This window comes from Limanda limanda, chromosome 7 (genome assembly GCF_963576545.1).
Source record: "Limanda limanda chromosome 7, fLimLim1.1, whole genome shotgun sequence".
NCBI lineage: Eukaryota > Metazoa > Chordata > Actinopteri > Pleuronectiformes > Pleuronectidae > Limanda > Limanda limanda.
Window position 1 is genome coordinate 13,237,253 of NC_083642.1, and position 20,934 is coordinate 13,258,186.

The 20,934-nt window shown below is 43.4% G+C and overlaps 2 protein-coding genes across 2 annotated transcripts in view; both read left to right on the forward strand.

Moving 5' to 3' along the window:
* The window catches only part of LOC133005418 (neuron navigator 1-like), an 80,266-nt gene extending 74,231 nt beyond the window's left edge, over positions 1–6,035 (forward strand). Inside the window, exons 23-33 of the mRNA XM_061075089.1 lie at positions 41–230; positions 323–411; positions 675–773; positions 865–1,036; positions 1,302–1,567; positions 1,653–1,804; positions 1,898–1,969; positions 2,075–2,280; positions 2,380–2,498; positions 2,592–2,780; positions 3,419–6,035. Of these exons, the coding sequence (XP_060931072.1) occupies positions 41–230; positions 323–411; positions 675–773; positions 865–1,036; positions 1,302–1,567; positions 1,653–1,804; positions 1,898–1,969; positions 2,075–2,280; positions 2,380–2,498; positions 2,592–2,780; positions 3,419–3,514 (1,650 nt within the window). The 3' untranslated portion in view covers positions 3,515–6,035. The remainder of the gene's footprint in view (positions 1–40; positions 231–322; positions 412–674; positions 774–864; positions 1,037–1,301; positions 1,568–1,652; positions 1,805–1,897; positions 1,970–2,074; positions 2,281–2,379; positions 2,499–2,591; positions 2,781–3,418) is intronic.
* Positions 6,036–6,453: 418 nt separating this feature from the next.
* Positions 6,454–20,710, forward strand: mybpha (myosin binding protein Ha). Its single transcript, XM_061075383.1, has 12 exons — positions 6,454–6,700; positions 8,753–8,810; positions 9,207–9,274; positions 9,940–10,074; positions 10,440–10,607; positions 13,278–13,366; positions 13,451–13,646; positions 13,962–14,101; positions 14,338–14,497; positions 15,076–15,212; positions 20,029–20,215; positions 20,676–20,710. Exons 1-12 carry the CDS (start codon positions 6,454–6,456, stop codon positions 20,708–20,710), a joined length of 1,620 nt encoding a protein of 539 aa, XP_060931366.1.
* Positions 20,711–20,934: the final 224 nt, after the last annotated feature.

Sequence of the window (20,934 nt, forward strand, 5' to 3'; positions counted from 1 at the left end):
AATAAATTGAATTGAAAGTTTTTCCCTGCTCATGTTCTAGTCGACCGTAGAGAACCTGAAGGCGGAGAACGACCATTTGAAAACAGGTGAGGTCCCAGGCTCTGGTCCCACCTCCTCCACCTCCCAGCCTTCAGGACTGGCCTCTCTCCTGGGACCCTCACTGAGGCAGCCAATGAGCATGCCCCTCACCAAGTCCTTCAGCCTCAGTCTGAATGATTGTAAAGATCCAGGTAAGAGCTAAACATTGAGCTCACACACACATAATAATAATAATAGTAATAAGTTATATTGAATTCATCCCTTGTTTCCTCTTCTCTTTCAGACACGTCCTCAGTTGACATGTTGAGTGTGTCTTCCTCAAGGGATGAGGTGTGTGCGCGAGTTCTGGTCGGCATTGGAGATCAAGCAGAGGTAAACACAGCACAACAAGAACGTCACCTAGCAAAGCATAACCCCCCAACCCACCACATTTAAATCCACCTGATCCAGACCTTTATATGCATCCGCACCACATAGTAATAATTATAAAAATAATACACTTATTAAAGCACTTTTCAAAATACAGTTTGCAGATCACACTTTTGAGCAGAAATTTAAAAATTACCCAAATTACCAAAATAGTGAGAGAAAAGATAAATGTTTTATGGTTTCTCTCCCTCTCTGTGTCTCTGTAGGTCAGTAAACAGCCACAGGAGCATTACTTGGGCTCAGTGCTGGTCAGTACGAAGACAGACTGGATCTGTCTCGACTCTCTTATCGCCAAGATCTTCAAAGTAAGTCAATTATTGTCTCTTTATTGTCACTGTGAGGATATTAGTGTTAAAATAGAAGATTAATGAATGAATACTTTTCCCTTTTGTTCAGGACTACCTAGCTCAAGTGGACCCGACAGCCAGTCTGGGTCTGTCCTGTGATTCGCTGCACACGTGCCAGCTGACCCAGGGAGTGCAGCGGGTGATAGGGGGGGACAAACCTCAGTCCTCACCATATCGTTGTCTCAGCACTGGTTCCGCTCGTATAATTGTCACCCTGAAAGGTAAGTGAATGTCCACAACTGATAATAGAATGGATCCTTGTAGTTTTGATGACCAAACATCTTCATTGGGTTTATTTACTCACTTTTAAGCAGCCACTCGTTTCACTTTATGTCAACTTTGATAGAAAGGAGCTGTTGTCCTGGGGACCTTCTCTGCAGTTTTCCCTTCACATATGAACAAAGCAGCGGAGAACCAATTCGGCTTTAATTATCCATTGTATCAAAATGTACGCCCTTTAAACCCATTTTTCTCTCTTCTCTCTAGGTCTTAGAGAAAAATGCGTGGACTCACTTGTGTTTGAGACCCTGATTCCTAAGCCCATGATGCTGCACTACATCAGTTTGCTGCTGAAGCACCGGCGTCTAGTTCTGTCCGGGCCCAGTGGGACAGGGAAGACGTACCTAGCCCAGCGTCTCGCCCACCACCTTCTGCAGCGCAGCCGGATGGACTCATCTGAGGCCGACCAGGAGACCTGTGTCCTGGGTCGCAGCGCCGCCTCCACCTTCAACATGCACCGCCAGACACAGAAGGTAACACCTGACTTTAGATTTCTCAAAGGCCATTAGTTTAAACTATACACACAGAAGAGATATTTACCTTTGTTTGTCCTCACAGGAGTTGCAGTTGTATCTGTCCAACTTAGCCAATCAGATTGACAGAGAGACCGCAGGAGAGATGCCATTGGTTGTTATCATAGATGACATCAGTGATCCAGCAGCCATTACTGAGCTAGTTAACGGAGCGCTCACCTGCAAGTATCACAAATGGTGAGTCAATTTAAACAGTCATTATATTCCACTAAAGTCTGAATGTAACATTTGATTCATGAAAGTACATAATTTCCTCTGTTGATGTTTCAGTCCGTACATCATTGGAACAACCAATCAGCCAGTGAGGATGTCGTCCAACCACGGACTGCACCTCAGCTTCAGGTGAGAACTGAGCCGCAACATGCTCACAGGGCCGCTTCTGACTGACACACCATTAAATACAAAACAAAGCAAACAGCAATGAACATGTCTGGCATGTGGTCACAGGATGGTGATGTTCTCCAACAACGTGGAACCAGCGAATGGGTTCCTGGTGAGGTACCTGCACCGTAAAGCTGTGGAGGCCTACCAGGAGAAGGAGCAGGACTCAGCACGTCACCAAACTCTCCTCCGTGTTCTCGACTGGATCCCTCAGCTCTGGTACAACCTCCACACGTTTCTGGAGAAACACAGCACTTCAGACTTCCTCATAGGTGAGAGACAGTGAACCCAGTTAAGGTAGAAAACAGTGGGGATAGTTGGGTTCTGTATGACTCAGAATGGCAGTTAAAGCGAAGTTTTGCCTCCTCCAGGTCCCTGCTTCTTCCTATCGTGCCCAGTGACAGTGGCTGAGTTCAGGCAGTGGTTTATAGATCTGTGGAATCACTCCATCATTCCATACTTGCAAGAGGGAGCCAGAGATGGAATCAAGGTGAGCCCAGTCATCCTCCAAAGTTTCAACAGCAAGAGTCAAACTCCTCCGCACTTCACAGGTTTTTACATACATTTCTATCTGTTCCCTCAGGTCCACGGGCAGAAGTCGGCATGGGAGGATCCGGTGGAGTGGGTGAGAGGCACCCTCCCGTGGCCCGACGCACAGCAAGACCAGTCCAAACTCTTTCACCTACCTCCGCCCAGCATAGGTGCTCTCAGTGAGGAAAAGAAGCCGCCCAAAGATACGCCTCCGCCCAGCACGCTGGAGTCCGACCCACTGGTGAGTCTATCATGAGATGTGCGACTAGTGTAGGGCAGATAATTCAGTTAGCGTGCTTTTGGTTTTCCTGTTTAGTGGTAGTGATACAGGAAGAGAGAAGTGAAATTGTGTTGTCTAACCACAGCACAGACGGAAATACTGACTGAACTTTACACAAAATGTCTGAAGAAAAGCACATGTAGAATCAGCAGCACCAGAAAGCACTACAGTACATACATAGACGGTTGAAAGTAAACAAAACATCAGTTTGATAACCTTAACAAGGATTTAACTTTTGTTGTCTACATGGGTTCTCCCTGAATTTCAATAGCTCACAGAAAGTCCACAACAGTGTCTGTTTTCACCATAAATGAATACATAGGTGCACAAGGTGCAAACCTTCACCAGACACAACATACCTACCAGAAAGAAGACACGACAACATGAGTCAAAGATGATTTGCATCTCAACTAGCAGGGGGCAGTTTTCTGTCAAATGTAAACCAAATGTTTAACTTAGTAATCATTAAAACATTTGACAGATTAATTGGATAACAAAATTAATGTTCAGTTTGCCATAACAAGTGCACACCAGTGAGATGCATTCAAATCCTATCATGTCTGTTAACGTCTGACTCACTGCCTCTGTGTGTCCTGCAGATGGCGATGCTGCTGAAGCTGCAGGAGTCGGCCAACTACATCGAGTCTCCGGAGCGGGAAGGCCTTCTGGATCCCACTCTGCAGGCCACACTCTGAGGACAACACGAGAATGTCAGTCAAGCTGTGTGGAGCCACGGACTCTTTATTCTTACGGCTGACACAGCGAGTGCAGTCCCGATGAGACTTTAAAGACTCAATCGTGAACTCTACTGTGTGCTCAGTGAGCAGTTACAGAGTTACATGTAAAAGATCGACGGAGAGAGTGCTTATGGACGAAGGGTTGGCTTTGCCCAGCTATCACAACATTGGAAAGACAATTAACCTGCTCTCATAGGAAGCTGTGATGATGATCATGTCAGGGAAACACGATTATTGATTATTCTCTTCCCTGCCCCAAGTTTGTCCCAGATTCGCTGCTTTTGGATCTGCAAGTGCATGGTAACCAGAATAGTATAATTACGTATAATCCTCCCGATCATGGCCTATCCACCAATTGTTTTGTTTGACTCCACCCACCTTAACTTTAACTATTTTGGTGCTCACTGATTTTCTTCTAACGTGCTTCATTTTCAGAAAGAAAATTTCAGCTCAGATGTAAAACGGTCTGATTTCCTCAAATGCAGGGTCGTCACTTGACAACAGCAAAACAAATTTTAAAAAAAAATGCACTTTATTTTCTATATGTGAAAATTGGATTTAAGGAAGCTGTCTCATTGATTGTGCATGAAATGGAGGACTATCAGTTTGGCCAAATCATGCAGTTCAGTAAAGAATCCTCTAGATGGCAGCATCTACTGCTTTCTGCCTCAGTGCCATCCCGGTGTTAAATATTCTCAAAGGTGCTCGGTAGAAAAAACACACACATTCAATTCCTCAACTATAAAAATGGCCTTGAATGTTTCTTTTTCTTTAGAGTTCAGCCATATTGTCATTCATGGATCAAATACCAGCCCTGAGAAACTAAGAGAGATATGCATGGGTGAATAATGAATTGAAAATCAGTTTTAGGGCAAGTCTGTGCAGAAAACACCATCGTCATAGCCAGTGGTTTACTCCAGTAATGTGCTGGTGATATTGTAAAAACACAGAAAAAAAACAGAATCTGTTTGTTTTTCTAGTCTGACAAATCGGTTAGCCTCCTATTTCTGGCTATGCTTGCATCTACTCTCTACTCCTCTATCTGTTTTAAAACACAAACTTCTCTTGTGATAGTTGAGGATCTACGACTTTGAAAATCTTGATTTTGTAGGATTTTATACTGACTCATCTTCAGTGAACATGATTATCACCCAGTATGTAAACAGCCGACAGGGTCGACAGGGATGAACTCCTGCCACCACTGGTCCCATCATTTCTCATTTGTCCTCCCAACAGCTGCCAACGAGTGATAAAGACAAAAAAACAATCTTCTTCCTCACTGCATTTGCTCTTTATATATTGTATAATTTTTTTTCAAACTGTATCAATCAGTTTCTTTCTCATACAGTTTTAAGATTTATCGTGCAAGCAAGGGCTGGGGTTAAGAATGCTTCAATCTCATTTCTAAGTGGCTTTCTCTCCTCTCTTCCCTTCATTCATTTGCACACCATATTTGTTAGAGAGTGCCAGAGTGCAGAGTATTTATTGCTCACTTCTTGACTGTTCATGCGAGGAAGGAAGACGTTGTACAAAGACGCGTAAAAGGAGGAAACTGTAGAGATACTCTTAAACCTCTCAGCTCTATGCCCCCGGCCCCCCCGAAGTACCTCAAACTGCCATATTCTGCCCCCGATGTCCCTCTACTCTCCAAGCAGCGGAGTGGGAAGTAGAAACACGATGCCTAAAGTCTTTCTGTGCCTGAAACACAGTTTGGCCTGAAGCGGCTTCTAAAGCTGCTTTAACCTTCCGCCCGGAGGCCTCGTCTCAGAGGGAGTGTCCTCACTTCCTCTGGCCTACTCTGATGTCACTTTAATGTCGTCACCTTAAGAGTGGGTAAGCGATTTGGGTCCCTGGCTGGTGTGTCAGTAAACTGCCGTAGATGAGAGTCTGTGTGTCGTAACAGGGCCTCTTGTGTGCGATTGTTACACCTTTTTAATCTGACAGTGTGAAAGACTTGGACGTCTTTGAGGAGTGGCCCTGAGAGCGTGAGACAGCGATCGGATATTATCCTGGAGATGTAACCGTCGATGCATGTGCCCCTGATGTGTTCCCAAAGTTTCCTTTCATTGGACCTACCACATTAAACCTTATCAGGGGGAGGGGATTTTTTAATAACTGGATATGTTCCTTGTTTTTTTTCACATTGTTTTTAAGAGCAGACGTTTGTTTTTATTATGCAAATATTTGTAAAGGTTTCTTCCTCTTTTTGTACATGACATCACTATTGTACACACTGTATATAGTCATAGCATCTGCGACAACAATCACTAAAAAAAGGTTTAGAGATCTAAGAGAAGGCATGGCTCCTGTATGCAGATAAATGGACGTCCTCTGGTTTTTAATGTCTTCCTCCAGCGGGAAGGAGCACTTGGCTTGATAGGGGACCTTATAGTGGTTGTCTGGCATGTTTATAACCACATCAACTTCCATATGTCTTACATTGAGCTGTGGACACAATAAAGTCATGCCATTCTTCACATCGCTGCCTGTTTGTGTTGTTTGCTATCCTTGAGTCATCCACTGGAGGGCGCTGAGACCACTGTTTAATACCACTGTTTATTATAAGGCTGCATGATGATTTTAATGGTAAGTTGTCTTTTGAAAATTATCATTGTAATTAGTTAATTATTAATTTGGTTTTGATTTTTAATTTTTATTTATAATATTTTGTTATTTCGTTTTTATTATTATTGGGAACCGGGGTTTTCCCTGCCTGTGTAAGTCATTGGTCCAAACAGAGATGATGATGTGAGGTGGGGAGGGGGCCATCAAAGTAAGGGAATGGGTGGAGTTGTGTGGAAGCCCACCACCGAACCTCTCACCACTTATATATATATATATATTCCCTAAGACCCCCTGATTCCCTCCATTCAGAGTAGTGTCCATCAGTCAGCGCGATGCCAGGCAAACCTGCGCCCATCAAGAAGTCTCCTGCCAAGAAGGCTGCCGTGAAGGCACCTGAGCCGGCCCCGGAGCCTGAACCCGCCCCGGTAGAAGCTCCACCTGTGGAACCGGCTGCTGCTCCACCGGAGGCCGCTGCTCCCGCTGAGGCTCCGGCCGAGGCAGCTCCTTCTACGGAGGCAGACGCAGCATCGCCCGCCGCCCCAGCTGAAGACGCCCCCGCCGCGGAGGAAAGCGCTCCAGGTGCCGTACTATGGATGAAAAGTCACCTTAGTTAACTAACCAGAAAACGTAAACAAACAAGGAGCTTTAAAGCAAAGTCAGAACATTTATATAACTTTATAAGAGCAGTCAACTCCGGCAGTAAACGTTACTTCCCTGGAGGTCATGGTGTGTTGTGGTGCTGTGGCTATGCAGTTTGGTATACACACCAGTGCTTGTATGATTTTTTCCAAATAACACAAACTCTGCTCTGTACAATGTGACTCATTTCAACACCACAAACCACATCCTCCCAAAGGATCTGAAAGCACACTGTTGCACACTGTGACCTATTTGGAGGAAGGATTGGTTGCAGGACATTATCAGTTAAATCTCATGGTACCTGCTAAACTGAGTGAATATGTGCATCCTCATCTTTACTCTCTTCTTTAATTGCATGAACAGTGTCTCGATCTTGTGCACACAATGACTCCTTTAATGTAATGCTTTTTTTAAATTAAAATGTTAAATATATATTAGAAGACAGTGTATAGATGTTAAACAAAAAATGTATTCATTATGTTTTTGTGTGTCATTTGCTGTGTACAAATAGCCATGCTGCATGGGCAGTAACCAACACTCAGTTTCACAGGAAACTGAGAAAATAGGTGGGTGCAGCTGATCATGGTTCTCACACGCAACAACACATCTCGAGTCCTCAGGCCTGTCGTCAGTCACTGCACTTAGAGCAAATGAGACAGCAGCCACAAGTGTTGAAACAGGAGCTGCTGCAGCAGCTGTAACGTCATCCTCTCAAGATCAACTCCTCCTCACAATGTGGAGATTCTCAATGTTACGACATGACCTTAAAACAGTGGACACATTTATATTCTCAGATGTCTTACATCCTTAGGTGTAGTACAGTGAAGTCTGATACCGACACAAAGCTGCATCTCATGCACCATGATGCTGTTTCAGGGCCTGGGCTCAGCGGATTGGACTGACAAAAACTTTCCCACTCATAAATAGCAACTCACCCACTTTCCAGAGAAGTATTAGAAATATGACAACAAGGCATTTAGATAATGTTTATGTGTTAAAGGTTATTACGTATTATTAGAAGTAGTCTGGTCTAAATCGATGAACTATGACACTCAATCATTGAAATAGGAACTAAAATGTCAGCCTGAGTATACTGAACTCAAAGCGCTGTCGATCCTTATTTACTGGAATATAGTTGAACTTTTCATTGGAGCAAAAAAGTTTTGCTCACCTCTATAAATAAAAGGGAACTGTATTTACAGTAGCTTTGGCATTTGCCTTTTTGGGATGTTTTATGTGTCTAATATTTTAATATGTATTAGCAATACTCTTATTTATCAATGAATTTTGACTATAATTTGTTCATAGTCAATCATTGATTGTTTAACAGCATCCTGCAGTTTCTGAAAAAGCCAAAGGACAAGTAGAACAATGTACAGGCAGTGTCTATAATGGTTAAATTGCTGGACCCATCAGTGTTATTGACACAAGTTACTGTTAACACCAGGGATGAACCGCTCTCATCCAAATTTCACTCCAAATCCTTTGCTGGTAAAGTACAGAAATGGTGCCTGCAGCAGATGGATGGCTCAGTGTTCCCCCCCGCTAACCTTGACATGTAACCCGCTAACTTCATCACACAGCCACAGAGGAAGGAGCTGATCTGACAGCTCCCGCTGAGGGTAAACACACACCACAGGCGGCCCACACACAAGCTGTAATGCACGGTGTGTTTGTGTTTGGTTGTTTTCCTACTGTGCACTACTGTGTACATGCTGCAGAGCTGTGTTTCTATTTATCAAACCCATGGTGTGGACATGCAGTGATCCTCTGCTGGGTGTAGATGCAGTGTCTCGACAATGTTTTTAGGAATCAGTTATTGGCTCATAAATCCACCTGTTCTGTTAAAACAGAAGTGTTTGTCCACACTGCTCTGTCCTGCCGCTTCCTTCACCTGAATATAGGCTGATCAGATTAGCTTCATACAGATGAATGTCCTGCATGAGTCATGTAAGCTGTTAACATGCTTCCCTAATGGCTTTTTAACGCTAGTTGCTGCTCCTGCTGCTGAAGACGGGGCCTCTGCTCCCGCCGCAGATGCTTCTGCTGCAGATGCTCCGGCTGCAGATTCTCCCGCTGCAGATGCTTCTGCTGCAGATTCTCCCGCTGCAGATGCTTCTGCTGCAGATTCTCCCACAGATGGTAAAAACATAAAACCACCACACAGACAACAAAACCACTACCCAGCCATTAAATATACGCTAAAAACACTGATAACTACATTTCATGCCTTTCCCCAGCTCTGAGGGCCACTGGATTCTTGACAAGCATTGAGCTTCCTGGTATCTTTTCCAGTGATTGGCACGCTGTAGCACATCCACATTGGAAATTTCAGAACGTTACAGCTTGAAGTCTCACGATGGAGAAGATGCTCTGTATACTTATTGGGTTCTCCTTGCTGGTGATTGTTTGTAAAAGAGCATTAACCTCCTGCTTCTTTAATGCTAGCTGCTCCAGTGGAAGCTGCCGTTGTTGAGGAGCCACCCAAGGCCCCCACGCCGCCACCTCCTGCAGGTAATGACAGCATTTTATCCTCTGCTGTTGGCTTGGTCCCGTGTTGAACTCCCAGTCAAGGTCAACAAGAGATGTTGTTACAGGATAAAATTAGAAATCAGTTCCAGTATCAGAAATGGCATCCTGTAATGTTTGGAAACCACTATTTCCAGTCGATAGAACCAATTCAAACTAATAAGAGTTTTTAAAGGATGTGATGTAACTAACACCCTGGATGACAGAATGATGAACAGCTTTACAGACAGATTGAACTATATGATCAGGTTTCAGGTGCATTTTTTATTATCAGTTAATCTACTGATTATTTTAACAGATTTGTTAACAATATGTTTGAAAAAAACGTAAATTATCCAGTTTTATTATTAAAACTGGATTACTAATTATTTTTTTCAAGAAACTGGAAGGAGCCAATGTTTGACATTTTTGCTTGAAATGGACTGAAAGTCTTGCAGTGTTAGACAAACTCATTCGACATTGGACCATACGATAGACAAGGGGTTGTGTAAAATTTGAGAAATATCCATATTATTATATATTACAGGGACTTTTTAAATGATTGATAAGTAGAACTATGTGTGTAATTATTCTCTCAGGGTCATTTCAGCTCATCTCTCTGATCTCTACTTCCACCATGAATCAGTTTGCTCTGTGTGATCCTCCTTTAGTCCCCACCAGCGCTCCTCTGGACGTGTCTGTGGAGGATGTGAACGACTCCAGCCTCTCTATCCAATGGAGGACGCCGGAGACTATTGGAGACTCCGGCCTGGACGGATACACCATCGAGTACTGCAAGGATGGAAGTGAGTCGTGTGTGAGAGGCTGTGGGGCCGCACCTGTCCCCAGAGTGTCAGAGGGCAGATAGCCAGGTCCGGGCCGTATACGGCCGGCAGCATTTCACCGGCTGTCACTGGATCTCCTGACACCACTTTTAGAAGTGCACGTTTGCTCAGATGACGGCATGTCCTCTTAGATTTCATCCTGGGGGCCAAAGGGTACTTCTTAAGGGCAGGTTGTTTGTAAACCTGTGTCGACAGGCGATAAACCATTTAACATGCCCCATCAAGGGATGCTTTATGCTTTACATGATATGTGTATATCTTTATAACCAAAGCGAAAAACTGTATTAAACTCTACATACTAAAACCAACCTTGGGTTCTCCTGCAGCAACAGCCTGGGTTGTAGTTAACGAGGAACTGACCCCAACAAACTGCTTCTGCATCAAGAATCTGACGGCCGGTGACGTGCTGCTTGTTCGCGTGGTGGCTGTAAACGCTGGCGGTCGCAGTGAACCCGGTGTCCTGGCTGCGCCCGTGCCAATCCGTGAGGTTGTTGGTGAGTAGCACTTGGTACACTGACAATTTCTATTGACCGCGTAAGCCATGGGTGATCTGTTTAAAGACTTTAAAGTGAGAAAAATATCCCTCAAAATGTAATTGTATTTCAAAATCCTGTTTCCCAACAGCCCAAAATAGAGGATTTCTCGGATGTAAAAATAATTTGAAAGGTTGTCTGGCTCAAACTTCTCCATCAGGAGCTCTGCGATGGTTGTAACTCATGACCTTTCCTTAAAATACTCGTGTTGCAACCAGGGAGGCAGAGGTGGTAATAACGGCTGAGGCCCCTGATGGACTCCACAGATGTAGGCACATAAATCCCACTGGTGTTGACAAGCACTGTCATTAACTATTAATCATCCTTTCACTTGTTTGTACACAGATCTTCAGCATCTACTGGAGGTGTGGCTCCACTAATGAGGAGGTCAATCTCCCACACTCACTCGTCTCACTTAACAAGAGATAACAAGACTAGGAAATAATAATAAAGTTAATTAAGCATGTATCAAAATAAACATTTTAAATGTTCTTAACGAAACTCTTACATAAATTTAGGCAGACATTTTGACCTTCCCTCAATGTAAGCTATTGTATTCCATGATTTAACTTCAGCAGGAGTAGAAAATTGGCTTTGATGCTAATTTCCTCTCATCTTTCTACCCCTGTCTATAAAAATACCCAAAGAAAATACACACGCACATCAACAGTTTACTGCGGTTACAGTGTGGACATGCAGTTTTGAGTTTCCATCAGCTCTCACTCACTGGGTCACTTTGACGTAGCGCAGACCTGAGCTTGCATACCCCCCCCAGCAGAGCTTACTGCGTGTGAGCATATTTCCTGGTCCTGTGTCAAATTGCTGTGAACAAACAGGAAACCCAACAGGAGAAAAGCGGTCATGAAATCAGAACCGCTGGTCATCTGAGGTGATTGAAACATGAGCCTAATTGGTGCATTCCGGGCGGCTTGTTGGGGGGATTCGGCTGCGTGTCAGTCACACGCTGTCCCGACCAGACACCCATCTGCACTCCCCATAAAGACGCTGTCCAGCGAATGCAGAAAGCCCCCAACAAAGACACTTTATCCAGAGACAAACAGATTATAGTCTGCTTGCGGGAGGACTTCCTGGCCACTGGATGTTGTAATGCCTGCCACGCTTGGCATTGCTGGGAAGTGTACTGATTACTGGGGATTAGTGTTTGAGCCAAATCTGGAGGCGGACCTGATCTTCATGGGAAATGAGTTGGATCCCAGTGTGCGCAGTGGTGTTACGGCAACAAATGTCAGGACAGGGAGGATGAGGCATTCTGGGAAAGAAACCAAAGGAGACGAAGAGCAACAGAGGGAGAAAGTGTGACGTTGTGAGAGCTAGAAAAAGATGGACAAGAGGTGAAGGGAGGGGGAGACAAGAAGAAGGAGAAGGAGAAAGAGACACAGGGTGAGAGGGGTGATGGAGGGCAGCAGCCTGCTGGTTTTAGGTGTCCTCTAAGCCCAGTGAGCTTTTCAGACATTTGCTGCTTATGCACAAACATGCAAGGGATGCTCTTACAGATACTTAGCACCTGGTCCGAATGAAGCCATCCGGCATAGTGACTGGAAAATGTCTTACAAAGTCCCTTCCACCATGGATCCACATGATTTTAACCACACGTATACAGTAAAGTTTTTAGACTGTACTTCACTGTTGGACCACTCCAGTCAGTTGACCTGGATGAAATCCTCCTGCTGCTTCTCTTGTGCATTGACATGAGGGAACACGTGTCAAGGTTCCGGTCACTCAAGCTATTTTAAGTTGCTGCTGGAAAAGAGGTCTTCCTCTTTTGCTTTTCTCTGCCTGGATACGATTCTACTTTTCCTCACACACGCAGACACAGACATTTTATCCGGCCCGCTTTCCTACGTGCTTTGTTATTTATAACTTAAGACAATCAGCAATATAAATCTGCAATGAATTTGACAACCACATGGTGGACTGCTTAGTTTGATGCTGTTTTGTGAGTGAATGTAAGATTTTGCATCGTAATCTTACTTTATCTCTGAGAGGTCAAGTATAGTATAACAAGATGAATAATCATTAAATTTTTTTGTTTGTCTTTGTCTAACTATCATATCAGATAAACAGTGTCAATACCAGGGCTGATTTTTGAGTATTAGTAAATATATGAAGTAAAACAATTATTTATATAATAGAGTAAAGTAGCACATTTTTTAGAAGCTGAAAACAGAGAATGTTTACAATTGATATCAATGCCAATTTCTGTTGACCAACCAATTGATCAACTTATAGTTTTCACTCCAAGTCATATAAGAGCCTCATGTTTTCGTATTACGTATCACGGTTTTGTGTTAATCGTAAAACTTCAACATTTATTTCATTTGGTACATTTGCGTGATCACACTACTCAATCAAATAAAATAATATGTTAATTTGTGCCCTCAACCATGATGCTTTGCTGGGCTGGTTTATTTTCTGGTCTTGTTGACCTGCCATTTTAAACATACCCCACTAGAAGGTGTACTTGACATATAAACCTGCACTCGGTTGTCCAGGTTATTTCCTGTGTGCAAAATTTACCAACGACTGCTGCAGATCAGTTAATCAGAGTCAGAAACTAATGGTGAAAGAGGCAGAGGACAAACGTGTCTGACCTGATTGTTTGTTTTTCAGAACGTCCCAAGATCCGCATGCCCCGCATGCTCAGAACTCGTGTCATCAGGCACGTTGGAGAGCAGGTCAACCTGGTCATCCCCTTTCTTGTGAGCAGCACAAACACACATTTCATACTTTATGGTGATTACGTCTGACCTCGCTTCACCTTGTGTCTCGTCCTTTCTCCTCAGGGGAAGCCCAAACCTGTGGTGTCCTGGCTGAAGGACGGTCAGCCTGTGGATACAAAGAGGTTCAACATCAGGAACAGCGACAACGACAGCATCATGTTCATCCGCACAGCTGAGCGGGAGGACTCCGGCGTTTATGAGTTGACTGTTAAAGTGGACAGCCTTGAAGACAAAGCCGCCCTCACCCTTCAGATTGTGGGTGAGTCGCACATGGCGTGCATACGTTTGCACACAACATAAACCAGCAAACATATGCAGACATGGAAGCAGGTGTGACATGACATCCGGCTCATTCCAGACCTCCGACTGAGAAGCTGACTTGTTGATTTGTTTTACTTCACTCCTCCAACAATGATGCCCTTCGACCTGGCGTTTGAGCCCGCTGTCAGCTGCCGCCGTCAGAGGCGCGGCCGCACAAATTCATGAGTCATTTTGATGTAACGTGGTTGGGATTAGACACCGTTCTTGCTGTGATAAATTGAATGATATAGCTGACAGTTATGTGTCTCCTCAGAGCTGCCCGGTTCTCCTGTCACTGCGAAGCTGGTGGACAGCTGGGGCTTCAATGCTGCTCTCGAATGGACCGCTCCCAAGGATAACGGCAACACAGACATCACTGGTTACACCATTCAGAAGGCGGACAGGAAGACTGGGGTACGGCAGATGTCCGCATGCAAATACAAAAACACATTCTTACACCGAAACAGATTTGTCCTTGACGCAAACTGCACTTCAGAGAAGTTTGTCTCTTCCTGGATAGAGGTCGATCACAGTGGATGTAAAAATGAAAGCTAAAGATATCCCGTTAATTAATGCTTGATTGATTTAACTGATCCGATGAGGTTTCATCAGTGTAGCTGTACTGAAGTCTGCTGTATCTGCGCCTGCAGGAATGGTTCACGGTGCTGGAGCACTACCACAGGCTAAGTGCCACCGTCTCAGACCTCATCATGGGCAACTCGTACGCTTTCCGGGTGTTCGCTGAGAACCAGGTGGGCATCAGTGAGAAGGGCACTGTCACCAAACAGGTCGCCACCATCCTGAAGACAGGTGAGCTTCTTGATGAAAGCAGCACTTGAATTACTGCACGGCCAGTTTGTTTGTACGAGCGAGAGTTTCAGTGCTGCGGTTCAAGTGTCGACTTACGCTCTAATGCTTTGCCGTGTGTGTGTGTGTATGTTTGTGTGGGTGTTTAAAGAGAAGACTTATGGAGTGAAAATGGCCTTGGCACTCACAAGTGGATAGTACTCTTGGCTCGTGCCCAGCTACAACTGAAATAAATTTGAAGAGGCTCTGACAACATGAGGACAGCTGTCAGATCACATGTTGCACTTGTGGGTATGTGTGCGTGTGTTAATGTGTGTGTTTGTATTTAGTGATGCCTGTTTATTGTTGAGTCCTCTCATTTTAATTGATAACCTGGATTTTTTTTATAGTCAGTAGTTGGTGTCTTTTGGTCGATTGTGTCTGGCCTCCTCGTATAATGTCCGTAGAAATCCAGGAGAAGTCGATGTGAGAACACAGCAGGGGGGATCTAATACGCGACATAACCGGAGGTTATGTCTGAAAACGGCTTTACAGGCGACACCTCGAGATCTCAGTAAGATCTTTGCTTAATGTGTTCACAGGTATCGTCTACAAGCCTCCCCAGTACGTGGACCACGACTTCACCGAGGCGCCAAAGTTCACCACCGCCCTCAACGACCGTGCTGCCACTGTGGGATACACCACCAAGCTGCTGTGTTCTGTCCGTGGAAGTCCCAAGGTCAGACATTCCCTCAAACTCTTACTGCCTTTGTGCTGGTGAGGGGACAACAAATTGCTGTCTTCTCCATTATGAAAATAACAAAAGTTGCACCAGTTCCAATCACCTATAGTTCATTTTGCATCGCAGCGTTTCCAGGATCACTGTACTGTTACTGTAAAAACGTCTACAGCTGCTTCATCCCATTATCACTATTGGGCAGTCTCTGGGCCTAAATGGCGTTGTCATTGCAGGATGGCAGCGTTTTTATCTTGGATATTATTAGCTTCATGTCTGGATAGTGGGTGGAATTAGAGACGTGTCGTCCATCTTCATATACGGTCTGTGGTTGTTCACTGATAGCTAATCCAACCTCCTGACTGATTAATAAAGCATCGCAGTTCATAGTTCATAGTTCATGCAGAACACGGAGTCATGTGCTCAGCTGACATAAGCTGTCAGCTACTGAAAGGTTTATGGGTGCTCGTCGGTCACATTTACCAATCACAGCCCATTCTCTCACCAAAGCGGTCTCTTTAAATACGACCTCCTCCTTACTGATCCCTCCTCGGCTACACTGCCACTCAGGCTCTGCTGCAGGCAACTTGCCTCCACCTCCCCAGCCTCCACCTTTTAGTGCTGAGTGCAAACATGATTGCAGTAAATGGCATTCATCTTGAACAAATGTATCTGGCCTGCTACGCCCACCTTGGGATTTTGCACGTGTTGCCTGTTTTATCTAAGCACGCTGCTTGGCTCAACCAGGGAACATCCAAAGAATGGAGCCATCCGCGCCAAGCATAACTGTATTCCCATTGTGCAATAAATGGATAAAATTATGACAAAGTGTTCCTGACTGAACTATTCTCACAGTAAATGAGGCCTGAGGACACATCTGTTGATTATATAGAAAAGATTAATCCCTGTTTTCCTGATTAGACGTCTGTTATTTTGTTAAGCCATTTGTTCCTAATGGAGTTCCTCTGTAAATCGTTTGAGTGGTGATATACTGCTTCCAATGAGGTATTAATGATCCCCTGTAGACATGGGGCAAGGCTTTCACTGGTATGTCAATGTGAAATTTCAGTGCGCCTCTCACTGTTCTTGGCGGCCACCGCTCTGGTTAAACATATCTTTACAGTTGTCTGGCTGACGCAGACGGCTTAGGTGGCCCGCTGAGGTAGAAATACATTTGATTATCTGCCCCTGCTGTCCTTGGCTTGTCACCAAGGGCAGCGGCGGCCGGAGATGTAGCTGAGACAAATCAAACAGAAACTGAAGAAGGCAGTGAGCTACATGCCAGAGGACTAAGAAAAGACGGACTGATGGGTAATAGATAGGGTTGGGCTCATGGATAATTGTTTCATTGACAGCTGGTCCAGAAGAGATAGCATGATTTATTTGACAGAGTAACAGATCCATAAAAACACATCCATCAGAATCAGATTAATTGCCAAGTAGGTTTTTCAACATATAAGGAATTTGCGTTGGTGTTTTGTGCAACATATTATATATTAGGGGGCAAACTAGGTTGCGCCAAGCAACAGTCCCTTTATGAAAACATTTAAATTCACTAGAGGTGGATTTTTATCTGGATCTGCACCAAATATATCAGAGGTCAGTCACCTAATTATTCTCTGAGAAATAAACAAAAATGTTTTTAATGTCACGATGCTAAAGAGAGTGAAAAAAGAATACTGGGTCCGCCGTCAGATCCGAAGCTGCACCAAAAGTGAATGTCATGGAAATCATTTTAACAGTTTTTGTGTAATTCTTCTAAAAACACACAAGCAAACACAGAATAAACATTTGTGGAGGTAAAGTATTGATGTAAAAAATTATACAATAAATAAATTAAAACATTTTATTAAATCAGAATTGGAATATTATTTAATTTTGAAAAAAAATTAATGGTTAAAAATAAATGTAATAATATATATTTTTTAAATATGTACAATTAGAAAATATGTCACGGATTGTGCTGAAGGTATGCAAGTGGTCAATTGTGTTAATTAACACATAATGTCATGTCTGTAGGCGACAATGGAAAGAGTAATTTACCACATGCTCTGAATGTAGGACACTGTTCATATATAACTGCTGTCACAGATTAATCCTCATCTGTGCACCATTATGAGCCACATAATTACATTTTAGTTAAAAAGCTAATTAACTGATTGACTGAATTACATAAAATATTCTCACTACCTCTGTCTTGGCCACGCGATCCTGCATGTGCTCTTACTTTTGCATTTTAATCTCTCTCTCTCTCTCTCTCTCTCTCTTTGCATCTCAAAGAAAATTTGAATATTTCACTCTATGTGCTGTAGGTGTGTTACAGCGTGTTCATGAGGCGCCTTCCCCTCTGCGGCTCTGACACCAGAGCCTATTGAGAACTGCTGAGGAGCTCCAGCAGAAATGTGGCATGTAGCGTGATAAGTCGTCCCGCTGCCTCTGATAAAGAGCTGTCACGTCCAGAGGCAGAGAGCAGGTTGAGAAAGATAAGGAGCAAAGACAAAGGACAGAGACACTGATAAGAGCTGTAGCTCGCTCTCCTCTTGTGGATGAGTGAAATGTTATTTTTGCCGCCCGCTCACACTGCAGCTCTGTTATCAGTGTGGCTGACTGTCCCCACACAGATGTCCAAACACAGACACGATGCGACAGAGGAAGATACAATAAGAAGAAGAGGAAGAGACAAGTGGCGGGTTATACGTTGTCTCTGTTTAGCTTCTTATCTAAATGTCAATTAAACCAAACACTCCACTAATCAAGTAGGCTCAGAAATAGCACGTCCATTGCCAGGAGATGATGGATATTAAATGTAAAAGGCAGTAAGCAATTTAAATGGGACATAATATGCTAATTTCCACGGCTCCATTTTTTTGGGGAATATTCTTAGTAGTGGATTTGTGTGATTAATTGTTGTTTGTGTATTATTTAGCAGCATTAAACAAAGGGTTGCCCCGAAACTTGTTGGACAGATGTGGTATGGGTCACGGAAACACCAAATTACTTTTTGTCCTGATCCAGATAAGGCGGCAGATCCAGTTGTTTTTCTTCTTTTTTTTCTTTAATATTGTGAGACTTTTGGTATTTTCACCAAATCAGGGAATAATTCATGGATCTAGAGGGAAAATGTATATGAGTGAGTGAGGTTGTAAGGGGACTGTTGGGCCTTGTTGGAGGTATGTGCTCTTCTGAGTGCTATTCTAGTTTGTATGCTGGAGTACCTTTAATACTAAAGTCCTTTTTTGGGAAAACGAGCTGTGCTTGGCGAATAAAAGCGTAAAAAAGAATCTTTGATGAGCTGCCATCAGCTCGAAGAACTTAACAGCACTAGAAGAAAAGTAAGGAGATCACCAAAGTCAGAATTGGGTATGAATGTCTCTACAATTTCAGAACAGTTGTTGAACCACACTGTTTAACTAGAAATTCATTTTCACACATCAAAATCATCCTCTATCCCTCTTACGGACTTCTTTGAATCATCAAACATGCTTTTTCCTGTTTCTATCTCATCCATCTCAGGCAAATGTTCCTCATACAAAACATCTCACAGCTACAAGTCTAGCAAGATAGCCACAGGAGCAACATTAACATGTGTTGGAGGTATCGGTTTGCAAAAAACATCATCAACATCGTCATCATCATCATCATCAGCAGCAGCATCTCATTCGCTGCCAAGGCTCGATATAGAGATCCTGGTTGACAGCCTAGTATGAAATCATGTCCCTCATTCTAGTCCTCCTCTGTCAGCATGGTGATGAAGACTGAGAGGACGCAACGGACGTCTTTAATCCTCACTCACCAACCCAGCTTGGTTTAACTTGAGCTTCTCTGCCCAGTTTAATTTCACTTCCAAATTAAGTGTTGGTACTTGCATAAAAATCTCAAACTGCCAAAGAATATCACAGATCAGTCCCTGCATACGTCACTATCAATAAAACTGTGGAGCTCAATAATAACAGCTGTGTCCTCACGACAAAATGACCTACCTCCTCTAAATATTTGGACTTATTTACATTCTAAATTAATACATCAGTTCTTTAAATAGAAGAAACCTATATTCTGAAAACTGGTCGCAAGCAGAACTAAATATCTGTCTCATGCTGGTGAGGAAGGGTTGAAGACGTAATTCAATCAGCCAAATCAACCTTCATGAAGCTGGAACATGACGGAATTCGTGCAGGGAGAGTGTCACTGAAACCCAGAGAAGAACATATCTCGGGTCAGGAAAAGGGTTTGAGTTACTCCGTCTACCCAACAGCCGTCCTCAGCACCATATTTACATTACTCACTGGAGGACTAGTTGACAGCAAACTGAATATCCAGCCTACTCAGTGTGTTTTTTTGTAAGTGTCTCTGAAAAAGAAAAAGAATGATGTTGTGCTGGAGTCAAGTAAAGACAAGAATTGATTTTGAAGTCTCATGTAACACAGCAAAGACTGAACATTAGATATAATAATGTCTCTCAATAGAGCGCATACCTCCTCTAGTCCCCTTTTGAAATCCTGTTTAGATTCACTACATTTGGATTTTTATTTCTTGCATCTTGAGCAAACTCCAAAATTGATGTTCCTCCTTGGGTCATGTCGCACCCGTTACAAAATTTCCTGGAAATCAGTGGTAGTTTTTGTATAATGTTTTGAAATTCAAGGACCCAAGTGGGGGACCAACATTGCCATCCATGGAGCAAAAACAGCAACACAGCTAAAAATAATCTGACACTAGTTTCAAAACATTATGACGCACCATAACAAAATAAGGAAATGTGTCAATGAGGCACAGACTTGTTTCTCAGTGACTTTGTATCCTCTCCTCTTCCTCCTCTCAGCCACAGATCGAGTGGCTGAAAAATCAGATGATCATCGGCGACGACCCCAAGTATCGTAAGATCTCCAACCAGGGCATTTGCTCACTGGAGATCCGTAAGCCGGGCAGCTTCGACGGCGGCACGTACACCTGCAGAGCCAAGAACGCCCAGGGAGAGGCCACAGTGTCCTGCAAGCTGGAGGTCAAACGTACGTACGACATTCTCCAGACAAAGATACTAGTTAAGATACTAGTTAATCGCTACATGAGTCGATGATGGCACAAAAACAACCTGCATCAGTTGCAGCAGGTTAATTTATAGAACTACAGGATGCATTGCAATAGTGGGGGTCGGGGGAAGGGACAGTAGTGATTAATTATATGACACCAGAATGGTACATGAGTGATCGACTGAAAGTGAACTTTGGTGTTTATTTTAAGAGACACCTAAGAGATTATCTGCTGGCGTCTTAAGGAGGAAACATATTTTAGAAGAATTTGTTCAAACAAGGTCTTTGCATGGGGAAACATATGGATATTAAAGGATGGATCATATCATCAGATTTACCCGATTTTGTACTAGTTGACTCTCATGAAACTGTGTTATTATCTTTAATATATCAGTATTTTAATCAATTTTAAACATGACCTGTTTTTGTCTTTCAACAGAGGTTATTATCGGGGAGGCTGAAAAGCGAAAATAAACGAAACGTCTGAATCTCCAGAGGTAAGAATCAATTAAAAAGAAATACATATATCTTATCGTTGATCTTCATTTGTACCATATATATCTTAATTTCCTCAAAAATACCCTTCAATCACACGTTTCTGCCGTCATTATGACAACACAGCTCATTACTGATTCCTCTCCTAAACACTGTGTGTACGATGATGTTCCTACGCCTCCTGACCTACCATGAATAGTTTT

What these genes read in the sequence shown, in the direction of transcription:
- mybpha (XM_061075383.1), top strand. Translation starts at nt 6,454, where the DNA reads ATGCCAGGCAAACCTGCGCCCATCAAGAAGTCTCCTGCCAAGAAGGCT. An exon ending in CACGCCGCCACCTCCTGCAG is followed by an intron (nt 9,275 to 9,939) that starts GTAATGACAGCA and finishes ATCCTCCTTTAG; the next exon opens with TCCCCACCAGCGCTCCTCTG. An exon ending in CTGCAAGCTGGAGGTCAAAC is followed by an intron (nt 20,216 to 20,675) that starts GTACGTACGACA and finishes GTCTTTCAACAG; the next exon opens with AGGTTATTATCGGGGAGGCT.